Genomic DNA, 25,228 nt, shown 5'->3' with positions numbered 1-25,228 from the left:
TCCATCCATACCATTTACATTGTATCCATACCATATCACATTCCATCCATACCATATTACATTGTATCCATACCATTTACATTGTATCCATACCATATAACATTCCATCTTTACCATTTACATTGTATCCATACCATATAACATTCCATCCATACCATTTACATTGTATCCATACAATATCACATTCCATCCATACCATATTTCATTGCATTCATACCATTTACATTGCATCCATACCATATAACATTCAATCCATACCATTTACATTGTATCCATACCATATTACATTACATTATATCCATACCATGTTACATTGTATCCATACCATGTTACATTGTATCCATACCATTTACATTACATTGCATCCATACCATTTACATTGTATCCATACCATTAACATTGTATCCATACCATTTACATTGTATCCATACCATTTACATTACATTGTATCCATACCATTAACATTGTATCCATACCATTTACATTGTGTCCATACCATTAACATTGTATCCATACATATTACATTGCATCCATACCATATTACATTGTATCCATACCATTAACATTGTATCCATACCATTAACATTGTATCCATACCATTAACATTGTGTCCATACCATTAACATTGTGTCCAAACCATTAACATTGTATCCATACCATATTACATTGTATCCATACCATTTACATTGTATCCATACCATATAACATTCCATCCATACCATTTACATTGTATCCATACCATATAACATTCCATCCATACCATTTACATTGTATCTCCATACAATATCACATTCCATCCATACCATATTTCATTGCATTCATACCATTTACATTGCATCCATACCATATAACATTCAATCCATACCATTTACATTGTATCCATACCATATTACATTACATTATATCCATACCATGTTACATTGTATCCATACCATGTTACATTGTATCCATACCATTTACATTACATTGCATCCATACCATTTACATTGTATCCATACCATTAACATTGTATCCATACCATTTACATTGTATCCATACCATTTACATTACATTGTATCCATACCATTAACATTGTATCCATACCATTTACATTGTGTCCATACCATTAACATGGTATCCATACCATTAACATTGTGTCCATACCATTAACATTGTGTCCATACCATATTACATTGCATCCATACCATTTACATTGTATCCATACCATATTACATTGTATCCATACCATTTACATTGCATCCATACCATATTACATTGTATCCATACCATATTACATTGCATCCATACCATTTACATTACATTGCATCCAAACCATTCAAATTCTGTCCATACCATATTACATTGCATCCATACCATTTACATAACATTGTATCCATACCATTTACATTGTGTCCATACCATATTTCATTGCATCCATACCATATTTCATTGCATCCATACATTTTATTGCAACCATAAAATACTCGATACGCAACAATTTTGTCAATATTGTAAATAAGTATTAAATGCAATTTTAATAATGCCTTTTGATATCTTCAGAATGACACAAGCTGTGTTGCATTTTAATGAAAATGTAGGTAGAGACCAAGTTGTTAACAGCGATGGGAATCTCACATACAAGATAGTCTTCCCAAACACAAGAAGGGAGGCTACATTCTAAGTGAAGTGAAGCCGGAGCAAACTTACAGTAAGGAACAAAATATGTTAAATACATTAAATTATTTATAACTATATAAGTAACGAAACCATTTACATACTGTTGTAATATCAATACTTCTATATATGCATGTGCTCTGAGCACATAAAGTTAACCTTTGTTTAAAGTGAATAGTCGGGCAAAAAAAAAAAAGTTAACTAAATGCGTCCATTGGCCTTCCAAAAGTTCTCACATATTAAAACGACGGTCAAGTTCTGCTTATTTTCCCAGTTCTGACCATTAAAGTAAAGAAAAGTTGAAAGCATTGAAAGCGAGGCTGCGTGGAAATGTAACCACGGACATAGTGATCCGGGAGGACGTTTTAGAATTCACAAACTTTAAATAAATTTCTTCGTACGCAGACAGATTTTGACGAGAGATTTTATTTTTCCATTTCATAAGAAATTATACTGGATACATTCAAACCATTTTTACCGACTTTAGCCATCCTTGCCCGACTGTTCATTTTAAAGTTCACAGCAGCTTTACAATGAAAACCTTTTTTGAAGTATAGATTTATATATTTTTTCTCTCTTCATATTATGTTCAGGATTGACAGGCAATGTTAAGGAGAGAACAAACAAGAACACCATGCCAAAGTCAAAACAGGAATTCTACCACATGCCCCTCCTCCTCTTTGCTTTGAATTCGAAAGACCTACAAAGGAACATGTAAATTCTGTAATGCAGTCAAGATTGGGTCACCGAGAATAGTTAAAACTAACGTAAGCATTATCTTCCACTGGAAATGTTTCCCGGATCTTGCTCACAGCACAGGAAGGAAGGGGGGCGCACATTCTTTCCCATGTATCCCCAACAGCAGCGCGCCAGTTGACGATAGGCTGTGTACCTGTAACTCCTGAAATAAAATAGAACTTTCGGTGAACTATAATTTATCAACTTTTGTGATAGATTGTTTTGTGATACATAAACTGAATGCCAGACATCAGGGTCGAAAACCACCATCCAGACGTTTTAATATCATTATTTTTCAATGGTTTCATCTAAACAATATATCCTGAATTATCAATGACCAATGGGATTAATTATCTAATGCAATTTTCAATATTTAAAGATGCTCCACCGCCGACAGAGCAAAAATAGCATTCATCATTAAAACAATAATTGGTGTTTAATCTTGTATATATATATATGTCTAATTAACACAAAAAATAATATAAGATTTTATTTATTTTGCCTTTGGTGCATGCGCAATCAGTGCTTCATTCCATGTAGGATATAATAGTGCCACAGATTTTTTTCGGGATGCAATTAATTATTTTTCATATTTTCAACTTGAAGTAAAATTAGAAGCTCAAACTTTTCAATAGTGGTAATGGTGTAAAGTAAGTAACTTTTATATCTGAAGAAAAATATGAAATCGTCTGCTCCTGTTTTTGATAGTGAAAAAATATCAATTGTCAGCGGTGGAGCATCTTTAAATCAATAATATTTAATAAATATATAAGTGATAATTTTGTATTGAGATTATATACATATACAATGTGTGCTTACTTTGGACTTTTGGGTAGGTTTCCATTTTTGTACTGTTTGTACCCCTCATAAGCAGTCTGAAGCAAAAATATGTTGAGGCATACAGCTGAAAATCAAGGGTGCTCTGTGATACATGAAATGCCCTCTATTTAGTCTCGTTTTTCCTGTACCCTCATAATCTCATTACAACAAATGCATTCCGATGTTGTTGTCATCGTTTTGCATCTTTGACATTGACATCTTAATTTAAGAAAAGATTTTTTTTATAATTTTGATTGATATTGATTCAAACATATCCGAGATAACTCTGAAGAAAGTTAGGATGACTAAAGGTGTTCAAGACATGAATGTATATATCAGTTCAGATATCCATTTATAAATATATACTGTATATATAGGGGTCAAAGAAGTAATATCAACAGGATTTTCTAGATGACTACTTTGTCCCGCATTAATGTTCGTATCCTATTATGTAATTGTGTTCGTTTTGTATGTCTTGAACAGATCGCCTCAAAAATTTGACAATTGTTTTGTCCACATGGTTGAAATTACTTCGTTGTCCCATATTGTATATATATGTTGATAAAACAAACTGAGTTTCCATTCCATTGCTGCTGTCTGACTGTATAGTGTTGAAGTTATTGAGGCATGATAATTCCCTATGATTACCAAAGAGATACCAATGGTATAAGTAAATTATATTATGATCAAATATATAAATACATTGTACTTTAATTTCTTACTCAAGAATGTTACAGCCGTAATTTATTGTAAGTGCAATCTGATTAAAATACAGATACTTTTAACCACTCCGTTAAATAGAGGATCTGATAAAATCCCATAGGGGCCACGTCCAGATGACCTTTATATCACGTGGAAGTCATACCATATCCATTTTCTACACCTTGCTACATAACTTGAAAACGATATTTCGTCCAAGTATACATATACATACAATAAGCTCTGTTGTACTCTTTGGGCGAGATGACTAAGTAAACCAAAATCATTCTGACAGTTTTTTCAAACTATTTCGTCCCCTGAAATTCACTGTCAAAATTTCGCAAGAAGCAATTTGATTGGCCATTTTCAAAGGTCACCTGGACATGACCCCTAATGGGATTTTCTCAATCCTCTTATCAAACGTAGTGATAATAAGGATCTGTATTTTAATTAGATTGTTGTAAGTGATGAGAGTAAGTGTCTAGTCGTAGTAAGAATGAATAATATAGTGTGCATTTAATTACATATAGGAAGTACAAATTAATTAATTTGGTTATAATAATCAATGTGAAGTTGTTTTAAAATAAGTATATACAGTATCCAGGAGAGCATTCGGATACGTTATATATTTATTATAAATGTATGTGTAATTTCCTATGACATTACCGATTGTTTTTGTTAAAAATTGGTACAAAAGGGTTGATTCTGTGACTGTGATTACAATTTTTCCCACACTTACTGACTCAGTAGACCAAACATACCAAAAAAAAAACCACATATAAATCTAAACTACCATGGATAAAACAACCCATCCGTCAATTCATGAAAAATTGTAAAAAAAAAAAAAAAAAAAAAAAACTACAATCACAGAACAAAAACAAACAACACCAAGAGCTTAAACAGAAATACAAAGCATGCAAATCAGAACTACAAAAATGTACTAGAAATGCATATCTAAACTACATAGACAAAAATGAGCAACAGCAAGAGTCACCCCAGAAAAGAAGAAAATACAACCCCAAAAATTATTCTCAGACATCAAAACAAGAAAAGAAAACACTGAAATCACAGCACTTAGAAAGGATGGACACCTAATGACAGACACCACTTGATAGGAAAACATATTAAATGAACAAATTAAATCAGCCTTCCCAACAGAACAGGATCACCCCATACCACAAAAAGGACCACCACACCCAGTCATGCCTGAAATAAACATTACACAACAAGGAATAGATAAACTCCAAAACAAAGCAACAGGACCAGACAATATACACGGCAGACTATTTAGAGAACTTGGGAACATAATAGCACCCATACGTTGTCAGTATAATGTGACCGGGTGGGGTGTGTTGCTTAGTGTCTTCCGCAGTCGTACATGCTTCAGGGAGGCCGTGACCATAGCTGTTAATAGCACTATAAAAAACAAACAAACAAACAAGTTCCTTCGGGGCATGCTATCAGTGAATAGCAATAAAACAATAGAATACAAGAAGACATATGATTTACCGCAGTCTCCCAAAACATGCACCTCGCACAACATACACGCAACACACCGCATACATGGGAGGCCGTCCTTACATAACGATAGCTGTTATAAGGACGTTAAGTAATATAAGGACAAACAAACAAACAAACAAACGAACCCAAACTGTTCACTCACTCTCTAAATACAGGCACATTACCAACAGATTGGAAACATGCAAACTTGTGGAACATATCATTACAAGCGCCACAATGTCACATCTGGAGAACAACAGCATACTATACAACTTACAACACGGCTTCAGATCCTCCAGATCATGCGAGACGCAACTTGCAACATTCATACACGAATTTGCGAGCAATAATAACACAACAAACAGACAGACATTATAATAATGGACTTTGCCAAAGCCTTTGAAAAAGTCCCACACAGACGCCTACAATACAAATTAAAATACTACGGCATAACAGGCAAAACACACATATGGATCACAGACTTTCTCTCACAACGCATCCAAACAGTAGTACTTGAGGGAAACCAATCAAATAAAATACAAGTAACTTCAGGAGTCACTCAAGGAACATGTTTGGACCCCGTTCTGTTTCTCATATACATTAAAGATTTCCATCAATACATGCAGCACAGCACACTAAGATTATTCGCAGACATCATTATTATACACAAACCAAATAACACCAAAGACGACACAATAAAACTACAGAAAGATTTGGACGCAGCAACACAATTTGAAACAGACTGGATAATGAAATTTCATCCAGATAAATGAAACATCATCAGTGTTACACCAAAATGCAACAAAATACATCACAACTACACATTTCACAACCACACACTCGAGCAAGTTAACTCAAGTAAATAATTAGGACTAACACTACAATAAAACTTAAAACGGGACAAACACATAAACAGTATCACCGCAAACACAAACAGATCACTAGGGTTTTTAAAGCACAATTTGAAAATTAATCGACCACAAAGTCCGACCCAAACTGGAATACTGCTCTTCAACATGGGATCCCACAACACAACCCAAATTCAAAAAATAGAAAAAACACACTGCATAGCAGCAAGATACGTTAACAACAAATATCACGACACCAGTTCAGTTACAAACATGACACATCGACTCAACTGGCCAACATTACAGACACGACGGCTATACACAAGAATAATACACAATATAGTTGCCGTCGAATACCAGACCTTACTCCAGCAGACCACATAACCAGACACCCCCATTCACACTCCTTCAGACAAATCTCTCCTACAAAATACACATACAAATTTTCATTCTTCCCATAAACAATGACACAATGGAATTTCCTCCCTGTAGCAGCAGTACAATGCACTACACTCGATGACTTCAAGGCACACATTTCCAACGTAGCCCTTGAAGCCCGCATGCGCTAGTTCTGCACACACCTTTTATCAATATATATATATAAAAAAAATAATCCCTTCACACCCTTGCACCCCAACAGATCATATGACGTTTTCGTCATTTTTGACGGAGTCATGGAAAACAAAGAAGAAGAAGAGCACTATCTTCTGTATTGATGGCCGCCATATTGGAAATCTTGTTGTTCCTTTGCTGTTACAGAGTAGCCTTCATTTAGAAAATTAATTGATAACTATGTAAACAGTTAATGTATCGATATGTCAAGCCATACGTTATACACCGTAAACTGATAAACTAGTTTCTGCGCTGTGTGTTACAATAACTGTGCTAAATTAAATATAGTTTGGTCATGTGGAATACATATGTGGTGATAATGGGACGTTTTTCTTACTTGTAATATCGTTGTAAATATATGTGTACGTGCGCTGTAACACGTGCACACGAGCAGACGTGCCCGTGTTGTAGCGGTAGCTGTGTAAACAATAAAGTCCCAGATATGTCAACCTCGCTAGCTTGATGTGTTTCATTGCAAGAACGTGGTATCAATGTCGTAATAATTGTATATAGGGATTAACCAAGCAGACCAAAAGAAAACATGGCTACGTTTCCATGGATACGACACTGCCCACTGCCGTAACTACGGGGGGGGGTGGGTTGTCTGAAAAAACATCCAGATTTGTCGGAAACAGACGGAACCTCGTAGCCTCTTACGTCAAAATTTTCGGACGAAAACTGGTCACAAAGAAAAATGAGAACACAGAATCATCTAAAACGCAAATTGTGGTCCCCTTATGTATTGAGGCTCCAAAGCTTCAGCCATACAACAGGAATTCAGCACTCGGTGACACGATTTTGACTTGATAAAGGGTGTATTTCTATGCTATATGATATGATTTTATCATTTAAAAAAAATAACAAGCTAGTGGCCGTAAAATGGAGGGAGGGTATTATACTATAGTGATTAAAAACTCTACTGTTCCAAGAGTACTGCTAACCAAGCGTGGGATAACGCTTCTGTCGGTAAATATATTGTAATATACAACACTGTACTCAACCAAGGTCTTACATCATCACCGGAATCCGAAAACATTAAAGATGTTCCACCGCCGACAGAGCAGCATAAATGATATTAATCATTTGAACAATATTTGGTTTTTAATCGTGTATATATATATACATATGTCTAATTAGCACAAAAATAATATAACATAATCTATTTTGCCTTTGGTGCATGCGCAATCAGTACTTCATTCCATATAGGATATAGTGTCACGGATTTTTTTCGGGATGCAATTAATTATTTTTCATATTTTTAACTTGAAGTAAAATAAGAAGCTCGAATTTTTTAATGGTGGTAATGGTGTAAATTAAGTAACTTTTGTAACTGAATAAAAATACTAAATCGTCTGCTTCTGTTTTTGATTGTCAAAAAATACAATTTGTCAGCGGTGGAGCATCTTTAAAACAAGGAAAAAAGGATTGATTATATTTCATCGCACCTCGGACAGAAATGCTAATGTGTTCTTCCAACACGATTCTACCGACAAGCGCAACACTTCATAATTTGCATAATTCAGTCACGATATGTAAAATCGAGAAATATTCTGAGAAAAAAATAGCATGTCGATGATGGTTAAAGTAAGTGAACTACACGATGTTTAAATGAATTTTCTTCAAAGTACAGGATATAACACCTCCAAAGCAGTTTTATGGTTGAACACAGTTATGGCTGCTGTTTACCACTACAAGCGTCGATTTTGTGATTTCGGCTTGGTTTGAAGATATTTCGAGCGAACAGGGAGAGGTCTATCTAGCATATTTTTCGTAAATTTCCCGATTAATCTGGCCATAACTTCGTCAACACTTAGCCAATTTTGGTCATCAAACACCCATTGGAAAGATAAAGTATTTCTCTTTAAGGTAACATATGCGTCAATGGTGTATACAAACACATGTAGCGCCCGTTTATTAAAACAAACACGGTTTTAAAAAAATAGGTCCGTTTTTCTCGAGGGCCGAGTTCATACCCTTGATACTTTAATATACATATGTATACTGTTTGTTAAAAGATTTCTTGACAGGTCCCTGTGCGTTAACCTATTATATCACTTGTTATTTTTTTTATTTAAAATGAATATAAGTCGATTAGAAGGTTTGTTTAAAATTTGCGCCATTAGTTTAGGAGAAGAAGTAGGTAATACAAGATGCCTATTGGGCCTGTATAGCTCAGAACACAAGCTACCAACTTGAAAGCTTTTGAATTGAACTTAATCTATTTATTTCTACAGATGGATTTTAAAAAAAATTGCTATATTTCCCCTATAGGGCCCCGCCCCTCTGCCCCCTGGGGGAACAGCCCCACCATTTATACAAAATTTGTTCCACTTCACCAAAGAAAAGTCATACTAAATTAGAACTTAATCCCTCCGTTCCAATAGAAGAAGGATTTTAAAGAATTTGCTATATTTTCCCTATATTGGGCCCCGCCCTTCAGGCCCCTGAGGGACCAGATCCACCGTTTATATAAAAATGGTTCCCCTTTATCCATGGAAGTTTCAGTCCTTATTAGAACTAAATCCTTTCATTGCTACAGAAGAAGAAGGATCTTAAAGAATTTGCTATACAAGTATTTCCCCTATTGAGCCCTGCCCTTCAGGCCCTTGGGGGGCCAAACCCACTGTTATACAAAATTGGTTCCCCTTCACCAAAGAAAGCTTATGACCAAATTAGAACTTCATTTGTACATCCCTTCATTCCCATAGAAGAAAACTGATTTTAAGGAATTTGCTATATTCCTCCTAATGGGTCCCGCCCCTCAGGCCCCTAGGGGCCAAGGTCATCGTTTATACAAGATTGTTTCCCCTACACCCATGGAAGCTTCAGGCCAAATTTGGCGAAAATCCATTCAGCCGTTTATGACTAATAGTGATTTTTGTAGAAAAAGTTGACTGACGACGGACGCCGGACGCTGCGCTATTACATAACCTCACCGGCCCTTCGGGCCAGGTTAGCTATTTCTATGTAACTTGTTTACAAACACAAGACGGAAGACGACGGATAAAAGACAATTATACTTCGTATCGTGTCTTCATACTCGTGTTCAATCTAATGAGGATCTGACAACGTTCCATAAAGGTTTGATGTTCGGATGACTTTTATATCACCTATACTTCAGATTAAATGCATTTAATTTATACACATTGCTTTATCAATTATTAATGACATTTCGCCCCAATTTACATTTACATTTAGCTTAGTTATCCTCTTTGGGCGAGATTACTACGTACACGAAAATAAGTTTCACAGCTTTTTCAAACAGTTTCGTCCCCAGTCAAGATTCTGGCAGCAGCAGTTTGATTGGCCATTGCCGAAGGTCACCAGAACGAGATCCTTAATGAGATGTTGTCAGATCCTCTTATCAAATGTAGTGATAATAAAGGATCGGTATTTGAATCAGATCGTACACTAAGAGACTGTTCTTTGAAACATCTCAGCTGCTAATGCAACAATCTGATTGAAATACAGATCCTTATTATCACTACATTTGATTAGAGGATTGAGAAAATCGTATTAGTGGTCATGTCCAGGTGACCTTTGAAAATGGCCAATCAAATTGCTACCCGCAAAATTTTGACAGTGAATTTCAGGGGACAAAATAGTTTGAAAAAACTGTCAGAATGATTTTGGTTTACGAAGTCATCTCGCCCATAGAGCACAACAAAGCTTATTGTATATGTATACTTGGACGAACTATCGTTTTCAAGTGATGTAGCAAGGTATAGAAATAATGGTTATGGTATGAATTCCACGTAGTATAAATGTCATCTGTACGTGACCCCCTATGTGGTTTTGTCAGATCCTCTATTTAACGGATCTGTATTTTAATCAGATTGCGAATGCAAAGATATGAAAATCAAAATTAACTCGTCAAACTTGCATCATTTGTTTTTGGTATGATAAATAACCATGACAAACACAATTACCTTCATTAAAAACTAAATTTAATAACAAAGGCAAAATCTACTACATACATGTACACATTTACACAAATACTGCAACTTTAAAGTGGACATACTTTAACAATATCTTTACCACATTAATACCGCTCGATCATGTCTTGCTTTTTTGCTCTATCTAATGAAGAGCAAAAAATGGAATCATTTCAACTGCATACACAGTATAAACTTGGATATTTTCGTTTAGTCAATTTTCAATAGATGAGCCAGTGTGTTTAATGCATATAATGGCATCCTCATTTGCAATATGCGGCAAAATATGTCATCTATGTAGTATATTTTTATTTCAAACTACTGTTTCCATAATTTACAATCTAATTAAAAGAAGACTGGTAATCCCGTTCCACTACGATCCTCTACATTACGCTCAAATACAAGATCTAACAGCTCCCCTTTCGGGGTCACCTCAGAATGTCCCCTATGGTAAGCCAATAAGCGTGTTGCCAACGAAATTTTCGATGTGATTGATTCATTCAGAATTGACGTCTTATTCCGCTTCTAAGCTAGAGGTCATGCTGAGGTGACCCCAAACGGGATGTTGTTAGACCTTGTATTGGAGCGTAACGTATAGCATCGTAGAGGAGTGAAATTTAAAGTCTAATTTTAATAAGATTGGTAGTATTCAGTATTAAGTATTATTATTTGCCAATCACCAGACGATATGTAGCCACTCATACGCACTTGTTTCCATTCAATATCGGAGCAAATGTCAAAGCATAGACAATGCTAAATGAAAAGTCACTGGCAGTTCCTTGCCGGCTAGCGATCTGATAATTTCTTAGAAAATCAAATGTTTGATTATTATTGTTATGATACTAAAAAGCATTATTATCATTGGAAAGAAAATGAAAACGATAATCATGATATGAAATTATATGAGAATACTGAGTGCGGAAAGAACGTCTACATATTTAGTGGATACCAATGGAAATCCTAGCATGAAAACAATGGAAGAAATGAGCAATTAAACAGAGCATCATGTAACTACATGATATTTTATGTGATTGGTAATATTTATAAAGAAAGGTACAAAACATATTTATTAAACAAAAGTAATCGAATTATTTAATTTAGCGATTTTATTTAATAAGGTTAATACGTAACTGCAATAATACACGCACAATGTATTTCCTTTATTCCTGAAATTCCACACAGATAGAGCAATTGAAGAGCGAACAGTTTCGAGGCCCAAATGGGTTACTATTTTCAATGCTAAATTTCTCTTCTGTGAAATCTTGAGTGCTCAAATTGACAGAATGACTAACCATTAAAATACTATACCTGTTGATAGAACATTTGCGACGAATTTTATCAGTAATAATAGATATGTGTCAAAATCAGTATTCCTAGTGTCAAGGCCAGGATTCCTAGTGTTACGTCGAAGATTCCTAGTGTCAGATCCAGGATTCCTAGTGTCAGATCCAGGATTCCTAGTGTCAAAATCAGTATTCCTAGTGTCAAGTCCAGAATTCCTAGTGTCAAAATCAGTATCCCTAGTGTCAAAATCAGTATCCCTAGTGTCAAAATCAGTATTCCTAGTGTCAAGTCCAGGATTCCTAGTGTTACGTCGAAGATTCCTAGTGTCAAGTCAAGAATTCCTAGTGTCAAAAATTCCTAGTGTCAAAATCAGTATTCCTAGTGTCAAGTCCAGGATTCCTAGTGTCAGATCCAGGATTCCTAGTGTCAAGTCCAGAATTCCTAGCGTCAAAATCAGTATTCCTAGTGTCACGTCGAAGATTCCTAGTGTCATGTCGAATATTCCTAGTGTCATGTCCAGGATTCCTAGTGTCAAAATCAGAATTCCTAGTGTCAAAATCAGGATTTCTAGTGTCAAGTCCAGGATAACTAGTGTCACGTCGAAGATTCTTAGTGTTAAGTCCAGGATTCCTAGTGTCAGATCCAGGATTTCAAGTGTCAAGTCCAGGATTCCTAGTGTCACGTCAAAGATTCCTAGTGTCAAGTCCAGGATTCCTAGTGTCACGTCAAAGATTCCTAGTGTCAAGTCCAGGATTCCTAGTGTCAGATCCAGGATTCCTAGTGTCACGTCAAAGATTCCTAGTGTCAAGTCCAGGATTCCTAATGTCACGTCAAAGATTCCTAGTGTCAAGTCCAGGATTCCTAGTGTCAGATCCAGGATTCCTAGTGTCAGATCCAGGATTCCTAGTGTCATGTCGAAGATTTCTAGTGTCAAGTCCAGAATTCCTAGTGTCAAAATCAGTATTCCTAGTGTCAAGTCCAGGATTCCTAGTGTCACGTCAAAGATTCTTAGTGTCAAGTCCAGGATTCCTAGTGTCACGTCGAAGATTCTTAGTGTTAAGTCCAGGATTCCTAGTGTCAGATCCAGGATTTCTAGTGTCAAGTCCAGGATTCCTAGTGTCACGTCAAAGATTCTTAGTGTCAAGTCCAGGATTCCTAGTGTCAGATCCAGGATTTCTAGTGTCACGTCAAAGATTCTTAGTGTCAAGTCCAGGATTCCTAGTGTCACGTCAAAGATTCTTAGTGTCAAGTCCAGGATTCCTAGTGTCAGATCCAGGATTCCTAGTGTCAGATCCAGGATTCCTAGTGTCATGTCGAAGATTTCTAGTGTCAAGTCCAGAATTCCTAGTGTCAAAATCAGTATTCCTAGTGTCAAGGCCAGGATTCCTAGTGTTACGTCGAAGATTCCTAGTGTCAAGGCAAGAATTCCTAGTGTCAAAATCAGTATTCCTAGTGTCAAGTCATGGATTCCTAGTGTCACGTCCAGGATTCCTAGTGTCAGATCCAGGATTTCTAGTGTCATGTCGAAGATTTCTAGTGTCAAGTCCAGAATTCCTAGTGTCAAAATCAGTATTCCTAGTGTCACGTCGAAGATTCCTAGTGTCATGTCGAATATTCCTAGTGTCATGTCCAGGATTCCTAGTGTCAAAATCAGAATTCCTAGTGTCAAAATCAGGATTTCTAGTGTCAAGTCCAGGATAACTAGTGTCACGTCGAAGATTCTTAGTGTTAAGTCCAGGATTCCTAGTGTCAGATCCAGGATTTCTAGTGTCAAGTCCAGGATTCCTAGTGTCACGTCAAAGATTCCTAGTGTCAAGTCCAGGATTCCTAGTGTCACGTCAAAGTATTCCTAGTGTCAAGTCCAGGATTCCTAGTGTCAGATCCAGGATTCCTAGTGTCAGATCCAGGATTCCTAGTGTCATGTCGAAGATTTCTAGTGTCAAGTCCAGAATTCCTAGTGTCAAAATCAGTATCCCTAGTGTCAAAATCAGTATCCCTAGTGTCAAAACAAAGATTCTTAGTGTCAAGTCCAGGATTCCTAGTGTCACGTCAAAGATTCCTAGTGTCAAGTCCAGGATTCCTAGTGTCAGATCCAGGATTTCTAGTGTCAAGTCCAGAATTCCTAGTGTCAAAATCAGTATTCCTAGTGTCAGGTCAAGGATTCCTAGTGTCACGTCCAGGATTCCTAGTATCAGATCCAGGATTCCTAGTGTCAGATCCAGGATTCCTAGTGTCATGTCGAAGATTTCTAGTGTCAAGTCCAGAATTCCTAGTGTCAAAATCAGTATTCCTAGTGTCACGTCGAAGATTCCTAGTGTCATGTCGAATATTCCTAGTGTCATGTCCAGGATTCCTAGTGTCAAAATCAGAATTCCTAGTGTCAAAATCAGGATTTCTAGTGTCAAGTCCAGGATAACTAGTGTCACGTCGAAGATTCTTAGTGTTAAGTCCAGGATTCCTAGTGTCAGATCCAGGATTTCAAGTGTCAAGTCCAGGATTCCTAGTGTCACGTCAAAGTTCCTAGTGTCAAGTCCAGGATTCCTAGTGTCACGTCAAAGATTCCTAGTGTAAGTCCAGGATTCCTAGTGTCAGTCAAGGATTCCTAGTGTCACGTCAAGATTCCTAGTGTCAAGTCCAGGATTCCTATGTCACGTCAAAGATTCCTAGTGTCAAGTCCAGGATTCCTAGTGTCAGTCCAGGATTCCTAGTGTCAATCCAGGATTCCTAGTGTCACGTCCAGGATTCCTAGTGTCAAGTCCAGGATTCCTAGTGTCAATCAATCAGTCATCAGATTCCTAGTGTCATGTCGAAGATTTCTAGTGTCAAGTCCAGAATTCCTAGTGTCAAAATCAGTATTCCTAGTGTCAAGTCCAGGATTCCTAGTGTCACGTCAAAGATTCTTAGTGTCAAGTCCAGGATTCCTAGTGTCACGTCAAAGATTCCTAGTGTCAAGTCCAGGATTCCTAGTGTCAGATCCAGGATTTCTAGTGTCAAGTCCAGAATTCCTAGTGTCAAAATCAATATTCCTAGTGTCAGGTCCAGGATTCCTAGTGTCACGTCCAGGATTCCTAGTATCAGATCCAGGATTCCTAGTGTCAGATCCAGGTATCCCTAGTGTCAAAATCAGTATCCCTAGTGTCAAAATCAGTATCCCTAGTGTCAAAATCAGTATCCCTAGTGTTACGTCGAAGATTCCTAGTGTCAGATCCAGGATTCCTAGTGTCATGTCGAAGATTTCTAGTGTCAAGTCCAGGATTCCTAGTGTCAAGTCCAGGATTCCTAGTGTCAAAATCAGAATTCCTAGCGTCAAAATCAGGATTCCTAGTGTCACGTCGAACATTCCTAGTGTCATGTCGAATATTCCTAGTGTCATGTCCAGGATTCCTAGTGTCAAGTCCAGGATTCCAAGTGTCAAAATCAGAATTTCTAGTGTCAAAATCAGGATTCCTAGTGTCAAGTCCAGGATTACTAGTGTCACGTCGAAGATTCTTAGTGCCAAGTCCAGGATTCCTAATGTCAGATCCAGGATTCCTAGTGTCGCGTCGAAGATTCCTAGTGTCAAGTTTCATAATTTCAAGTGTCAAGTTCAGGATTTGTAGTGTCAAGTCCATTTATTCCTAATGAATTGGACACAGATATGAAATCAGAATCTGTGTCAAATCCGGGATTTCCAGTATCAAGTCCATTGATTCCTAATGACTAGGACACAGATATGACATCAGAACCTGTGCCAAGTCCATTTGTACTTCCGGTGAAGGATGGACGTTAACGTTTTCGGATCCAGCTGTCATATCCCACCAGTCCAAATAAACGATTTTTTCATGCAGGCCCTTCAACGTTTCATACCAAATCTGGCTGTAACACCGCCTTATATAATCCAGCGGCTCATACACACTTTTGTAAGTTATCGAATGTGGTCCTTGGATGAATACAGCTGTATCAGGGGCCCGTTTCCAGAGCCTCACCAAAGCTTCACGAGCGTCTTTAACCATAGCCTTATAAACTTCCAATGTGGATTTAGAAAGATGGTAGTAAAAATGGATGACCACAACAATCGGGCGGTCGTTTGATATTTCGTCCAACCAGCTACCAGCTGACCTCATGGTTTCAAGACCTTGGAAATCCGTAACAAATAATGGCGAATTATGAGGGGCCCACATCAGCTCTAAGTTTAAATCTTTATTATCAGCCTGTAAGAGATCATGCCAGTGGGCTCCCTTTACATAATCTCTGGTTTTAAATTCGGAATTTGATAAAATTACTAATTGGACAAATGTTCCCCTGCTGTTGGAATCTCCTAAAATCACAAAACGTTTATTTTTAAAGCATGACGTGTAGCTGCCAGAGCGGAATGTCGGTGTACAATGAAGATTTATCCAATGGTTGTTGTGGTAGTACCCTGCTGGTATGGTATCCTCCCAAGTGTCGCCACGCGCGCGATCATAGCACGTGACAGACGGGGACTTAAGGCTTGAAACAGCGGCTTTAAATGAATACAAAATACCTTTTATTAGAAATTCTAACATATTGCAACATGATTCACATTGACACTAGTATTATGTTACTACCGAATCCAATGTATGATATAGTTTCCAGTATTTACATTGGCAGTAATTAGGTTCTTGCATATTAATATCTTGAATATTATATTTTGTCATAAATGGATCAATATTATAAGTTACACAGTTCGTAACTGACTTAATACGGAAAAAAAGCATGAGTCTAAAATAATCTTGTATCGAGCGTGGCGAAGAACTCAGAACTTAAGAAAATATATTGTAATTAAAATAATGAAATAATTGAAATGTTGTATTCATCTTTTCATATCCGGTTCATCGATGTAACTATTAGTTTTACTAATACTTTTCAGTCTGCCCATTGCAACGGTCGGATCGGTCGAGCCAACTGGAATTTCCCCGTAAAGTCATCGACTATTCCTTCAAATAAAATATTCTCTTTGTATACCTATATATATGTATATATATAGCTTTCTTTTTTATCTATTTTCATTTATAACAAGAATACCAAGCTAAATATAAATATAAGCATTGTTACAATTCTATCGATAAATAATGCAATTAATTGTCATAACGCCAATCTATCGTCGAGAGTTATCTGACCTAGAGATATAGATTAATTGTCACGTCATGTGTTTACGAGCACAACGTCATATTTCATCAGAGCAAACGGCTTTACGTTTATTCGTGAAATAGCCAAAAATAGTCACAATCGGACTAGTCACACAATCTGCCCCCAAGGGCAGATAAAAATCTAGAAAACTAAATGTAATTTTACTCACCTTCATTGACTCTTATTTTTATTGGCGGGAATCTCATATGACGTGTCCTGCAAAGGATAAATAGATAAATAATGGTAAGATTTCGTAAAGGCCTACTTCCTTTCCGGAGTAAAATGTAAAGGTTTCTTGAAAATATTAATAACATACGAAAATACATATTGATGGGCTAAGTTGCGGTAATAGCACCAAACAAATTCAAGATTTCCTGCGTAATATATGATAACTGTCGAGATTCTTTTGTTTTGCCGTCTGGCTAAGTAATAGTAAACTACCGCCCGGTATTAAGGACGACGGCGCGAAACATAAGACGACCCATGTTATGAAAACTAACATTTTATTTATTTCAATTAATGTTTCCAGAAGATGATGATGAGTGTAGTATCAATGGTAAGTTTATAACTTTTGTGACTCTACAAAATTATCAATCTCGTTTTACACTTACATCACCAGTGAATATATTTAGCTATTCGATATTTAATTCCTTATAGTTGGGCATTACAGGAGAATTCTACCTAAGCTAATCCTGAATTTAAATTAAACATTTTCTTTTTATTATATTCTTTCGACGTCACAAAATCATTTGTTTTTAAGAGAAATAATCGGCTTTGCTAATAAGTACATTAACGGATATTCGAAATACGTTGTTTCATGAATATTCATTTAACTTTAAGAAATTCCTTCACTAAGAAGTTTAAATTAAGGAACCTTACTTAAAATCTGTAATGCTATTCAATGGAGAATTTGAAATTAAGGGATTCCTTTAATTTAAGAAATGCTAATGAAAATGGGTCCAATTAACGCTTAACTGGACAAAGCTTAACCGTTGAGTTCATGGTTTGCATTAAACGTACACCCCCTATCGATAGAAATGGACTTGTCTGATACAACGTGCTGTACTTGGTCACCATGACAGGTCACGAAGGTACAACGATATAATTATTTGTCGCCTGGGGTAACATCCTGTCAACTTCAGACAGCGTGACCTTTATTTATTATAGCGGTATCTTCATTTACACTGACACGTATCATAAGCACGTTGTACTTTTGCAATCTTCATAGTCATCAATGGCTCTTGATATCGATGTTTTGCAATACGCGAAATGCTATAAGTTATACTATCATAACTACATCTTAGTAAGTACTAAATACTTCTTTAAAAAAAATAAAAGTTATTAATAAAATTTCAATTTAGGTATTGGTCCCTGTTTCAATTAGTGATATTTTGGCATGCCCATATGTCATTATTTTGATGTACTATAAGTTTTGACGAATATAATTTGATCAAAAGTGCGTATTCATCGGGTATAACATTAGGTATTATTTGTGACTCATAAATTGTATTGCAGCTTGTAAAATTTAAGTACATTCACGAAAAAATGTATATGTCAGGAAAACAACATCAAGTAACTGAAATATGCTCCACCGCCGACAGAGCGTAAATTGATATTCATCACTTGAACAATAATTGGTGTTTAATCGTATATATATATGTCTTATTAACACAAAAAATAATATAAAATAATTCATTTTGCCTTTGGTACATGCGCAATCAGTACTTCACTCCATATAGGATATAGCGCCACGGATTTTTTTTCGGAATGCAATTAATTATATTTTGTAATTGTAACATGAAGGAAAATTAGAAGCTCAAACTTTCCAATAGTGGTAAAGGTGTAAAGTAAGTAACTTTTGTAACTGAAGAAAAATACTAAATCGTTTGCTCCTATTTTTGGTAGTGAAAAAATACCATTTGTCAGCGGTGGAACATCTTTAATAGTTAAAAGGGTTTGTTTGCCAAGGCTATGGAAGAAAACATCAAAAATTATAATTAGTAAAAGTATGTGCAAATCCTTTCTTCATTTGAGATGACCGACCAATATCCTACTAGTCTTTTCTCATCATTAAGATAAGTTTATTAACATTTCTATTCACTTTCGAACCTTACCTATTTGTGTAATATTTTGTATTTATCTTTATTTATTTTTAGTTATCTGCTCTTAGGTATTAATTGTGACGTCATGTGTTTGCGAGCGTAACGTCATACTTTTCAGAGAATACGACACGTATTGCGCTCATAAAATAATGACGTCATAAAGGATACCTCTCTGCAAGGGGGTAACTCTGTCATATGCAAAGACGGAATAAAATCCTGTTACCAAACATCTAAGTAATTGTTAATTTGTAGATATCGATAATTTAAAAAAATATAATAATAATCCAGCACTTACTCCGCCACCGTAAGCATGTCAGAAGTAAAATAGTTTGCTTCCGAGTCTAATTTAACTTTTTTCATATCTTCACAATCCAGATGTTTTGAATTTGGTTTGCAACAGAACCAAGGAATTCCATAGTTCATCGCCGTCAAATTGCACGCGTAATTGTCGTAACACGTGCGCAAACCCTGTGATAATGGCGAACACTCCGTGTCTAACTTATATTTTCCATCGGCACTTATAAACTGCGCTCTCAATTCAAAAAGTAATCCGTATGTCTCCGTAGTGTTCAGGAAAAACGAAACGTGCTCTCTTGTGTTGGAGACAGAAACCATGACCTCTGGTGAACCAGGCCATGGTAGTGTCAACACACCCGTGTAGGTTCCGTTGCCATGGTCAATAGTGTAACCACTCACATTAGACTTGGTCGACTTTTCTCTCATCCAGATCCTGACGAAGTCTCCCCCTGTCCGTATTGGAGAACCACTCCGGTCGTATAACATAATATTCACTTTTAGAGTATCTCCCACGCTGAATGTACCTAATTGGATTTCGAGTTTAGAATTGTTTATCGAGAAGAAGCGGTTTTCATCAGATACATCGATTTTAGTGTAGGTATTGTATCTTTGCAATGCAGTCCTGGAAATTTGTAGACTGGAATCTTTATCTGAGTTAGGAATTCGTAATATATCGCCAATCTTGTTGGTATGATCAAACAAATGTTGTCCCGATATGTCGAATATTCTTACATCATTTACAGTTGTTTCAAATTTCGACACGTCCTGAATCATTGAGAATTGGTACCTGAAATAAATGTAAGATACGAGTCCATTAATTGGGTATAAAGATTTCGTCGTGCAATTGGATGCAAATTAAAATGTTTCAATCTAGCACACATTTAGACGTTATAAAACCATTAGAAAACAGCCCCCACTCCCCATTAGTAGCTTCTCACAGGGATACTGTATAACCGGTTATTTTCGTAGGACAAAATTTTCGAGATTTGCAATAAAAACGAGAAAATTTAATTCTAGCGGTTTTGAATTTCGCTATCTGTCTTAAAGGTAATATACAATTCAACCTATTTCTCAAAATATTTCGCGGATCAGGTGTTCGCCCATAGCAATATACCGCCAGAATATCACGTGAGAATATCACTCCAAACTGGCTAAACAATTTCTATTCGTATCCAATATTACATAGTCAACTACTTTAACGTTATGACTTTAATCTTTAATTCATATCTTAAACCAGGACCCTGTTAAAATGACTTTAACTTAATCAAACAAGCACGATTAAAAGATTAATGATAAGATGCATTATGATGTAAATAGTGAAATTTAATAACGTTTTAATGGCTATTGGTACCTCACTTCTTAGAAAGTTCAAGCTTATATGGACGATATCTGCATACAATGTATAGTGTTAATTAAAAGCATGATGTTTTCAGCAGTATGCAACTATGGTATAGCATATATCGCTATAATAAGAAGACACTATGAATATACCGCAGCCTGCTAAAACATGTAGACATCCATCCGTAATACATGGGAGGCTGTCCTTAAATGTCTCTGGTTTGTTAGAAAACCGTGATGTTTTTACCGGTATGTTTCTGTGATATAGCATTATAAAAAGGAGACAATATGAATATACTGCAGCCTTCTAAAACACGTAGCCATTCACACACCATAACACATTGCATGCATGGGAGATTGTCCTCAAAGGATCATGGCTGTTAATAGTTTATCTAATAAACCAAAACTTTTTATGAAAATATTACTCTAAAACATTAAAATACTATTAAATAGAAATATTTTATCTATATAAAATGGATATTGTTGTAGGGAACAACCAACTAAATGAAAAAATACCTTCGAAATGGCCCCTGTGTATACAAGATTGAGCTCAGGATAAAAATTTAACCTAGACGTTGGTTGGCTGGCTAATTATGAATCACAAAAGTAAAAATGTTTTCTGGCAGGTAATTATTCCTAGATTACCATGATATGAATTTTGACATTCAGAGTGAGATTTAGGTTCAAAATATCAACTTAAATAATGAATAGGCAAAAACATTAGAATTTCAGGATCTTTTAGTGCAAAATGCGCATGATTTCAATATAGCTACCCTGGTTGGAGTTTGAGCTGAAGGACCCAAACTTTTTTTTCTATCTAGTGTTATATGACAACATAGACTTTAATTATAGAACACAATAGTATTCCTTTGTTTAATAATACATTACAAAACTTTAACAAACTTTAACACTGTGGTCTATGTCAAATTATTGAGTAAGTTGTTTTGACGAAAAATATATTAGCTGAAATGACTTAATTCAGGCAAAATCGCTTTTAGTCATGTCAATGATATTTGTTGTATCTTGTTGGTATTTAATGAAATTGGTGTGTTTTTATTGTTCGTTTACAAAAAAACGCAATTATTTGACCGAAATGAAGACATTACTGTAGTGAATGGAATATACTTGTACAGGAATATTGTCTTTTCTTAATTTTGGCAGGAAGATTCACATTTTGTTTAACATACCAGGCTTCCTTTATTTAAAAAAAACCCATTGAAATACAGTATAACTCTTGATTACGTGCTCCTGACCTTGTCCCTATATATTTCAAGTAAAGAAACCCCGGATAGAAAGTATCCCCGTTTCATCAAATACACAGTATAAAACCATATATTCCTCGAACACGTGTTGGTCCTTGAGAAATTTTCAAATTCTCATTTTTATGTAATACGATTTTTTTTTTTCAATTTGATATTGCTATCAAAAAACACTTTCAAATAAATTAAAAATACTAAAATTCAAAGTAATTAAAACGTCATTGACATGCATTATTTGTCAAAGTTTCAGACCAGACAATTTGACTGTCGATAATGGATCTTGATCAACCTCGGATGAGTCGAATACTCTGTATTCCTCGTACTATTGATCTGGTCCCCTGCTGTTCGAGTTATAGGGGCTTTTTATGTATGTAAAATCTAAAACAAGAAGGCTGCATTATTGTATATTTTCTCAATGTTTAATACAATATACATGTACATAAATAAAGGAATTCATTGTTGTTAATTTTAAAATATATTTGTTGCATATTTTAGCTATTTGTGAGTACCATCCACATATAATTGCAGTAAAAATGAGAAAATAAAGCATAAATAATTAGACGTGGAGATTTTCACTAATTACTAGATACCTTATCTCTAATTAACAACGAGTAATATTTGAATATGAATAAAACTAGCATCAAAAACATTTGCAGGCGTATTTATCTGGAAAATAGAATTAAAAATCGGTAAAATGAAATACGTACAGTTTGTAGTAGCAAGTATACAATATTAACGATATTCTCAATAAGCATATAAAATTTTACTTATATACACATTAATATTATTTCGACATAAATCTATGATAATATTTTAGTTACATAGCCATCCAAATCCAATTCAAGCAATTTTAAGTTAGAAAAAAAATAATAATATCTTAATTACATGAACATTAATATTATTCCGAAATTATATTGAATCCAACCAAAAAGAACAAGAACAAAAAAAACAACAGAAAAGTTCTTCCGAAACTAAATTCAATCAAAACAAAAACGGAAAACCACTGAATCATATGCACATCTATATGTGTCTACTAACTATATAATCCCAATAATATGTTAGATTAATATCGTATCAACGATTATGCGTGTTACATAAATTGTAAACGAATTAGTTACATGAAGTAAATATTAAAGGTGCATTTGTCAATTAATCTCTGCCTTTCGTCATGACTGAATGAATCCATTGTTAAGAAAAATACTAAAAGGAAAAAAGTCAAATGACATTTTTGTTATGTCTAACGATAACTTGATATAATGACAAGATGATTGATGTGAAATTAATAACGACATAGTGAGTTTATGTACCGTTCAGGAAACGTTTTTATTAGCCATGTTAACATTTTTCGGCCAGTTACACAACTATTCATATTAAGTACATAATTCATTCCATAAAAAACTGGTCACATGGGAGTATGACCCTTGAACCTTTTGTTTTATGTCTACGCATGTGCTTAGATCCATTGTTCAGATATAAAGCTAATCCTACATTATTGTTTGTTATATTTGTGTTTAAAATTATTCCATATATTCTTAATTCATCGCAACCTGTATTGATTAAAACACCTACGTTTTTCGCATTCATATATCAAATTGAACTGGTAATTACATATTATTTAAGTCTATATGTAAGTAAATGATTAAGTTGACAATACGTCAGACAGTTTCTATATAGCCCGAGGCCGCTAGCTACTCTATTGACGTAAAGCATATATATCTATATAAACGGCAACTATTTTTTTCAAATATAGTTTACATCCTTTGGTATATTTCTTAGAAAAAAATGCCTTGTTCTTGAAAAATGCCATATTGTTAAGCAAGCTATCACACAAGTATTGATATATATAATTATATATATTAAGAACATAAGGGAAACAATCTTATTTTATTTTTTATCAGTCAAAATTGATATGATGTAAATCTATCAAACTTTTTCTGTATACTTACATACACCATAACAGTCCAACTCCAAAGCAGACCAATATGATAGACAAGGTCCGCTTGTTCCTGAACCTCATATCCTTTGTTTTCGCTCGTACGGAATCCATACGGAATGAATTTGATATTTACGACTCGTAATCATTACGAATTAGACACTACAAAAAATGAAATAAAGAACATCCGGTTTTAAAAGTTCAGCAAGTCCATGTGATTCGTCTTAAATTTGATTTTAAAATAGCATATTACCTTAAAAGTATACATTCGTATATCTAAGGATTATATGAGTGTATATTTAAAGTAAAATTCGGTCTATGTTGTACGTGAATGTAATTTAGAACAAGGTGAATACATCACTTAAAAATAAGATTGATATCACTAAGAGCTATGGTTTAACATTAAAATTAAAATGACTTCTTACCTGAAGAACACATGGTTTACTTTGTGGTTTCCGCTGACTACCGTAGATCTGAGTACTGACCGGCTGGACAGATAAACTAAGAATACGTTAGTGTGTTGACTACATCTGGTGTAGAAAAAAAATGTCGGCGGTGCCCGAGGCGACAGCCACAATACAAACTGGGCGGGTTCTATGTAATCGTGTAGCCATTGATTGTCACTTCGTAGATGCATATATGTCATTATGAAAATTAACTCGATTGGCAGCCCACACATTACGTACGGAAATGACATGGATTTGGTGTGTATAAATTTATACTCATTTTTCGCGATGATATTAAATTCATTATAATAATTTTCACTTTATATTCTTATCTAATCTATATTGTAACGTAGAATTTGTTTTAACAAAATAAGTAGCAAGACTGAAAAAGTCTAAGGAAACTGTAAAAAAAATGTTATAACGCAACGTCGATGTGCATATCGTAACGTGTGACTGATATTTTCAATAGAGAAATGTCAAAAGTATAAAAACAACAAAGGAGTGCTAATCGGTCAATAAGAGAGTCAAATTTAGTATAAAAATATTTTTAGAGCTATAAAATAAAAAAATATATTGGCCAATCCGAAATTCAAATTTAGCTTGAAAAAAAAAGAATGACAAATTCTAACACTAAA

The 25,228-nt window shown here is 35.2% G+C and overlaps 2 protein-coding genes and 1 long non-coding RNA gene across 3 annotated transcripts; 1 reads left to right on the top strand and 2 right to left on the bottom strand.

Annotated features, from left to right (window-relative positions):
- Nucleotides 1-2,447: 2,447 nt before the first annotated feature.
- Nucleotides 2,448-6,803, bottom strand: LOC138330256 (uncharacterized). The gene is made up of 3 exons (XR_011209545.1): nucleotides 6,698-6,803; nucleotides 3,211-3,295; nucleotides 2,448-2,554 (listed from the first exon to the last, which is right to left on the bottom strand). It is a non-coding gene; the product is annotated as an uncharacterized lncRNA (long non-coding RNA).
- Nucleotides 6,804-14,323: 7,520 nt separating this feature from the next.
- LOC138329874 (zonadhesin-like) lies at nucleotides 14,324-15,687 on the top strand. Its single transcript, XM_069277164.1, has 2 exons — nucleotides 14,324-14,655; nucleotides 14,808-15,687. The coding sequence occupies exons 1-2, from the start codon at nucleotides 14,324-14,326 to the stop codon at nucleotides 15,685-15,687; spliced, it is 1,212 nt and encodes a 403-aa protein (XP_069133265.1).
- Nucleotides 15,197-24,886, bottom strand: LOC138330255 (NXPE family member 3-like). The gene is made up of 5 exons (XM_069277737.1): nucleotides 24,573-24,886; nucleotides 24,161-24,309; nucleotides 19,616-20,404; nucleotides 17,388-17,434; nucleotides 15,197-16,571 (listed from the first exon to the last, which is right to left on the bottom strand). The coding sequence occupies exons 2-5, from the start codon at nucleotides 24,259-24,261 to the stop codon at nucleotides 15,781-15,783; spliced, it is 1,728 nt and encodes a 575-aa protein (XP_069133838.1). The 5' UTR covers nucleotides 24,262-24,309; nucleotides 24,573-24,886; the 3' UTR covers nucleotides 15,197-15,780.
- Between the last annotated feature and the right edge of the window lie 342 nt (nucleotides 24,887-25,228).

This window comes from Argopecten irradians, chromosome 8 (genome assembly GCF_041381155.1).
Source record: "Argopecten irradians isolate NY chromosome 8, Ai_NY, whole genome shotgun sequence".
In the NCBI taxonomy this organism is placed as follows: Eukaryota; Metazoa; Mollusca; class Bivalvia; order Pectinida; family Pectinidae; genus Argopecten; species Argopecten irradians.
This window is presented reverse-complemented; position numbering and strand designations above follow the sequence as displayed.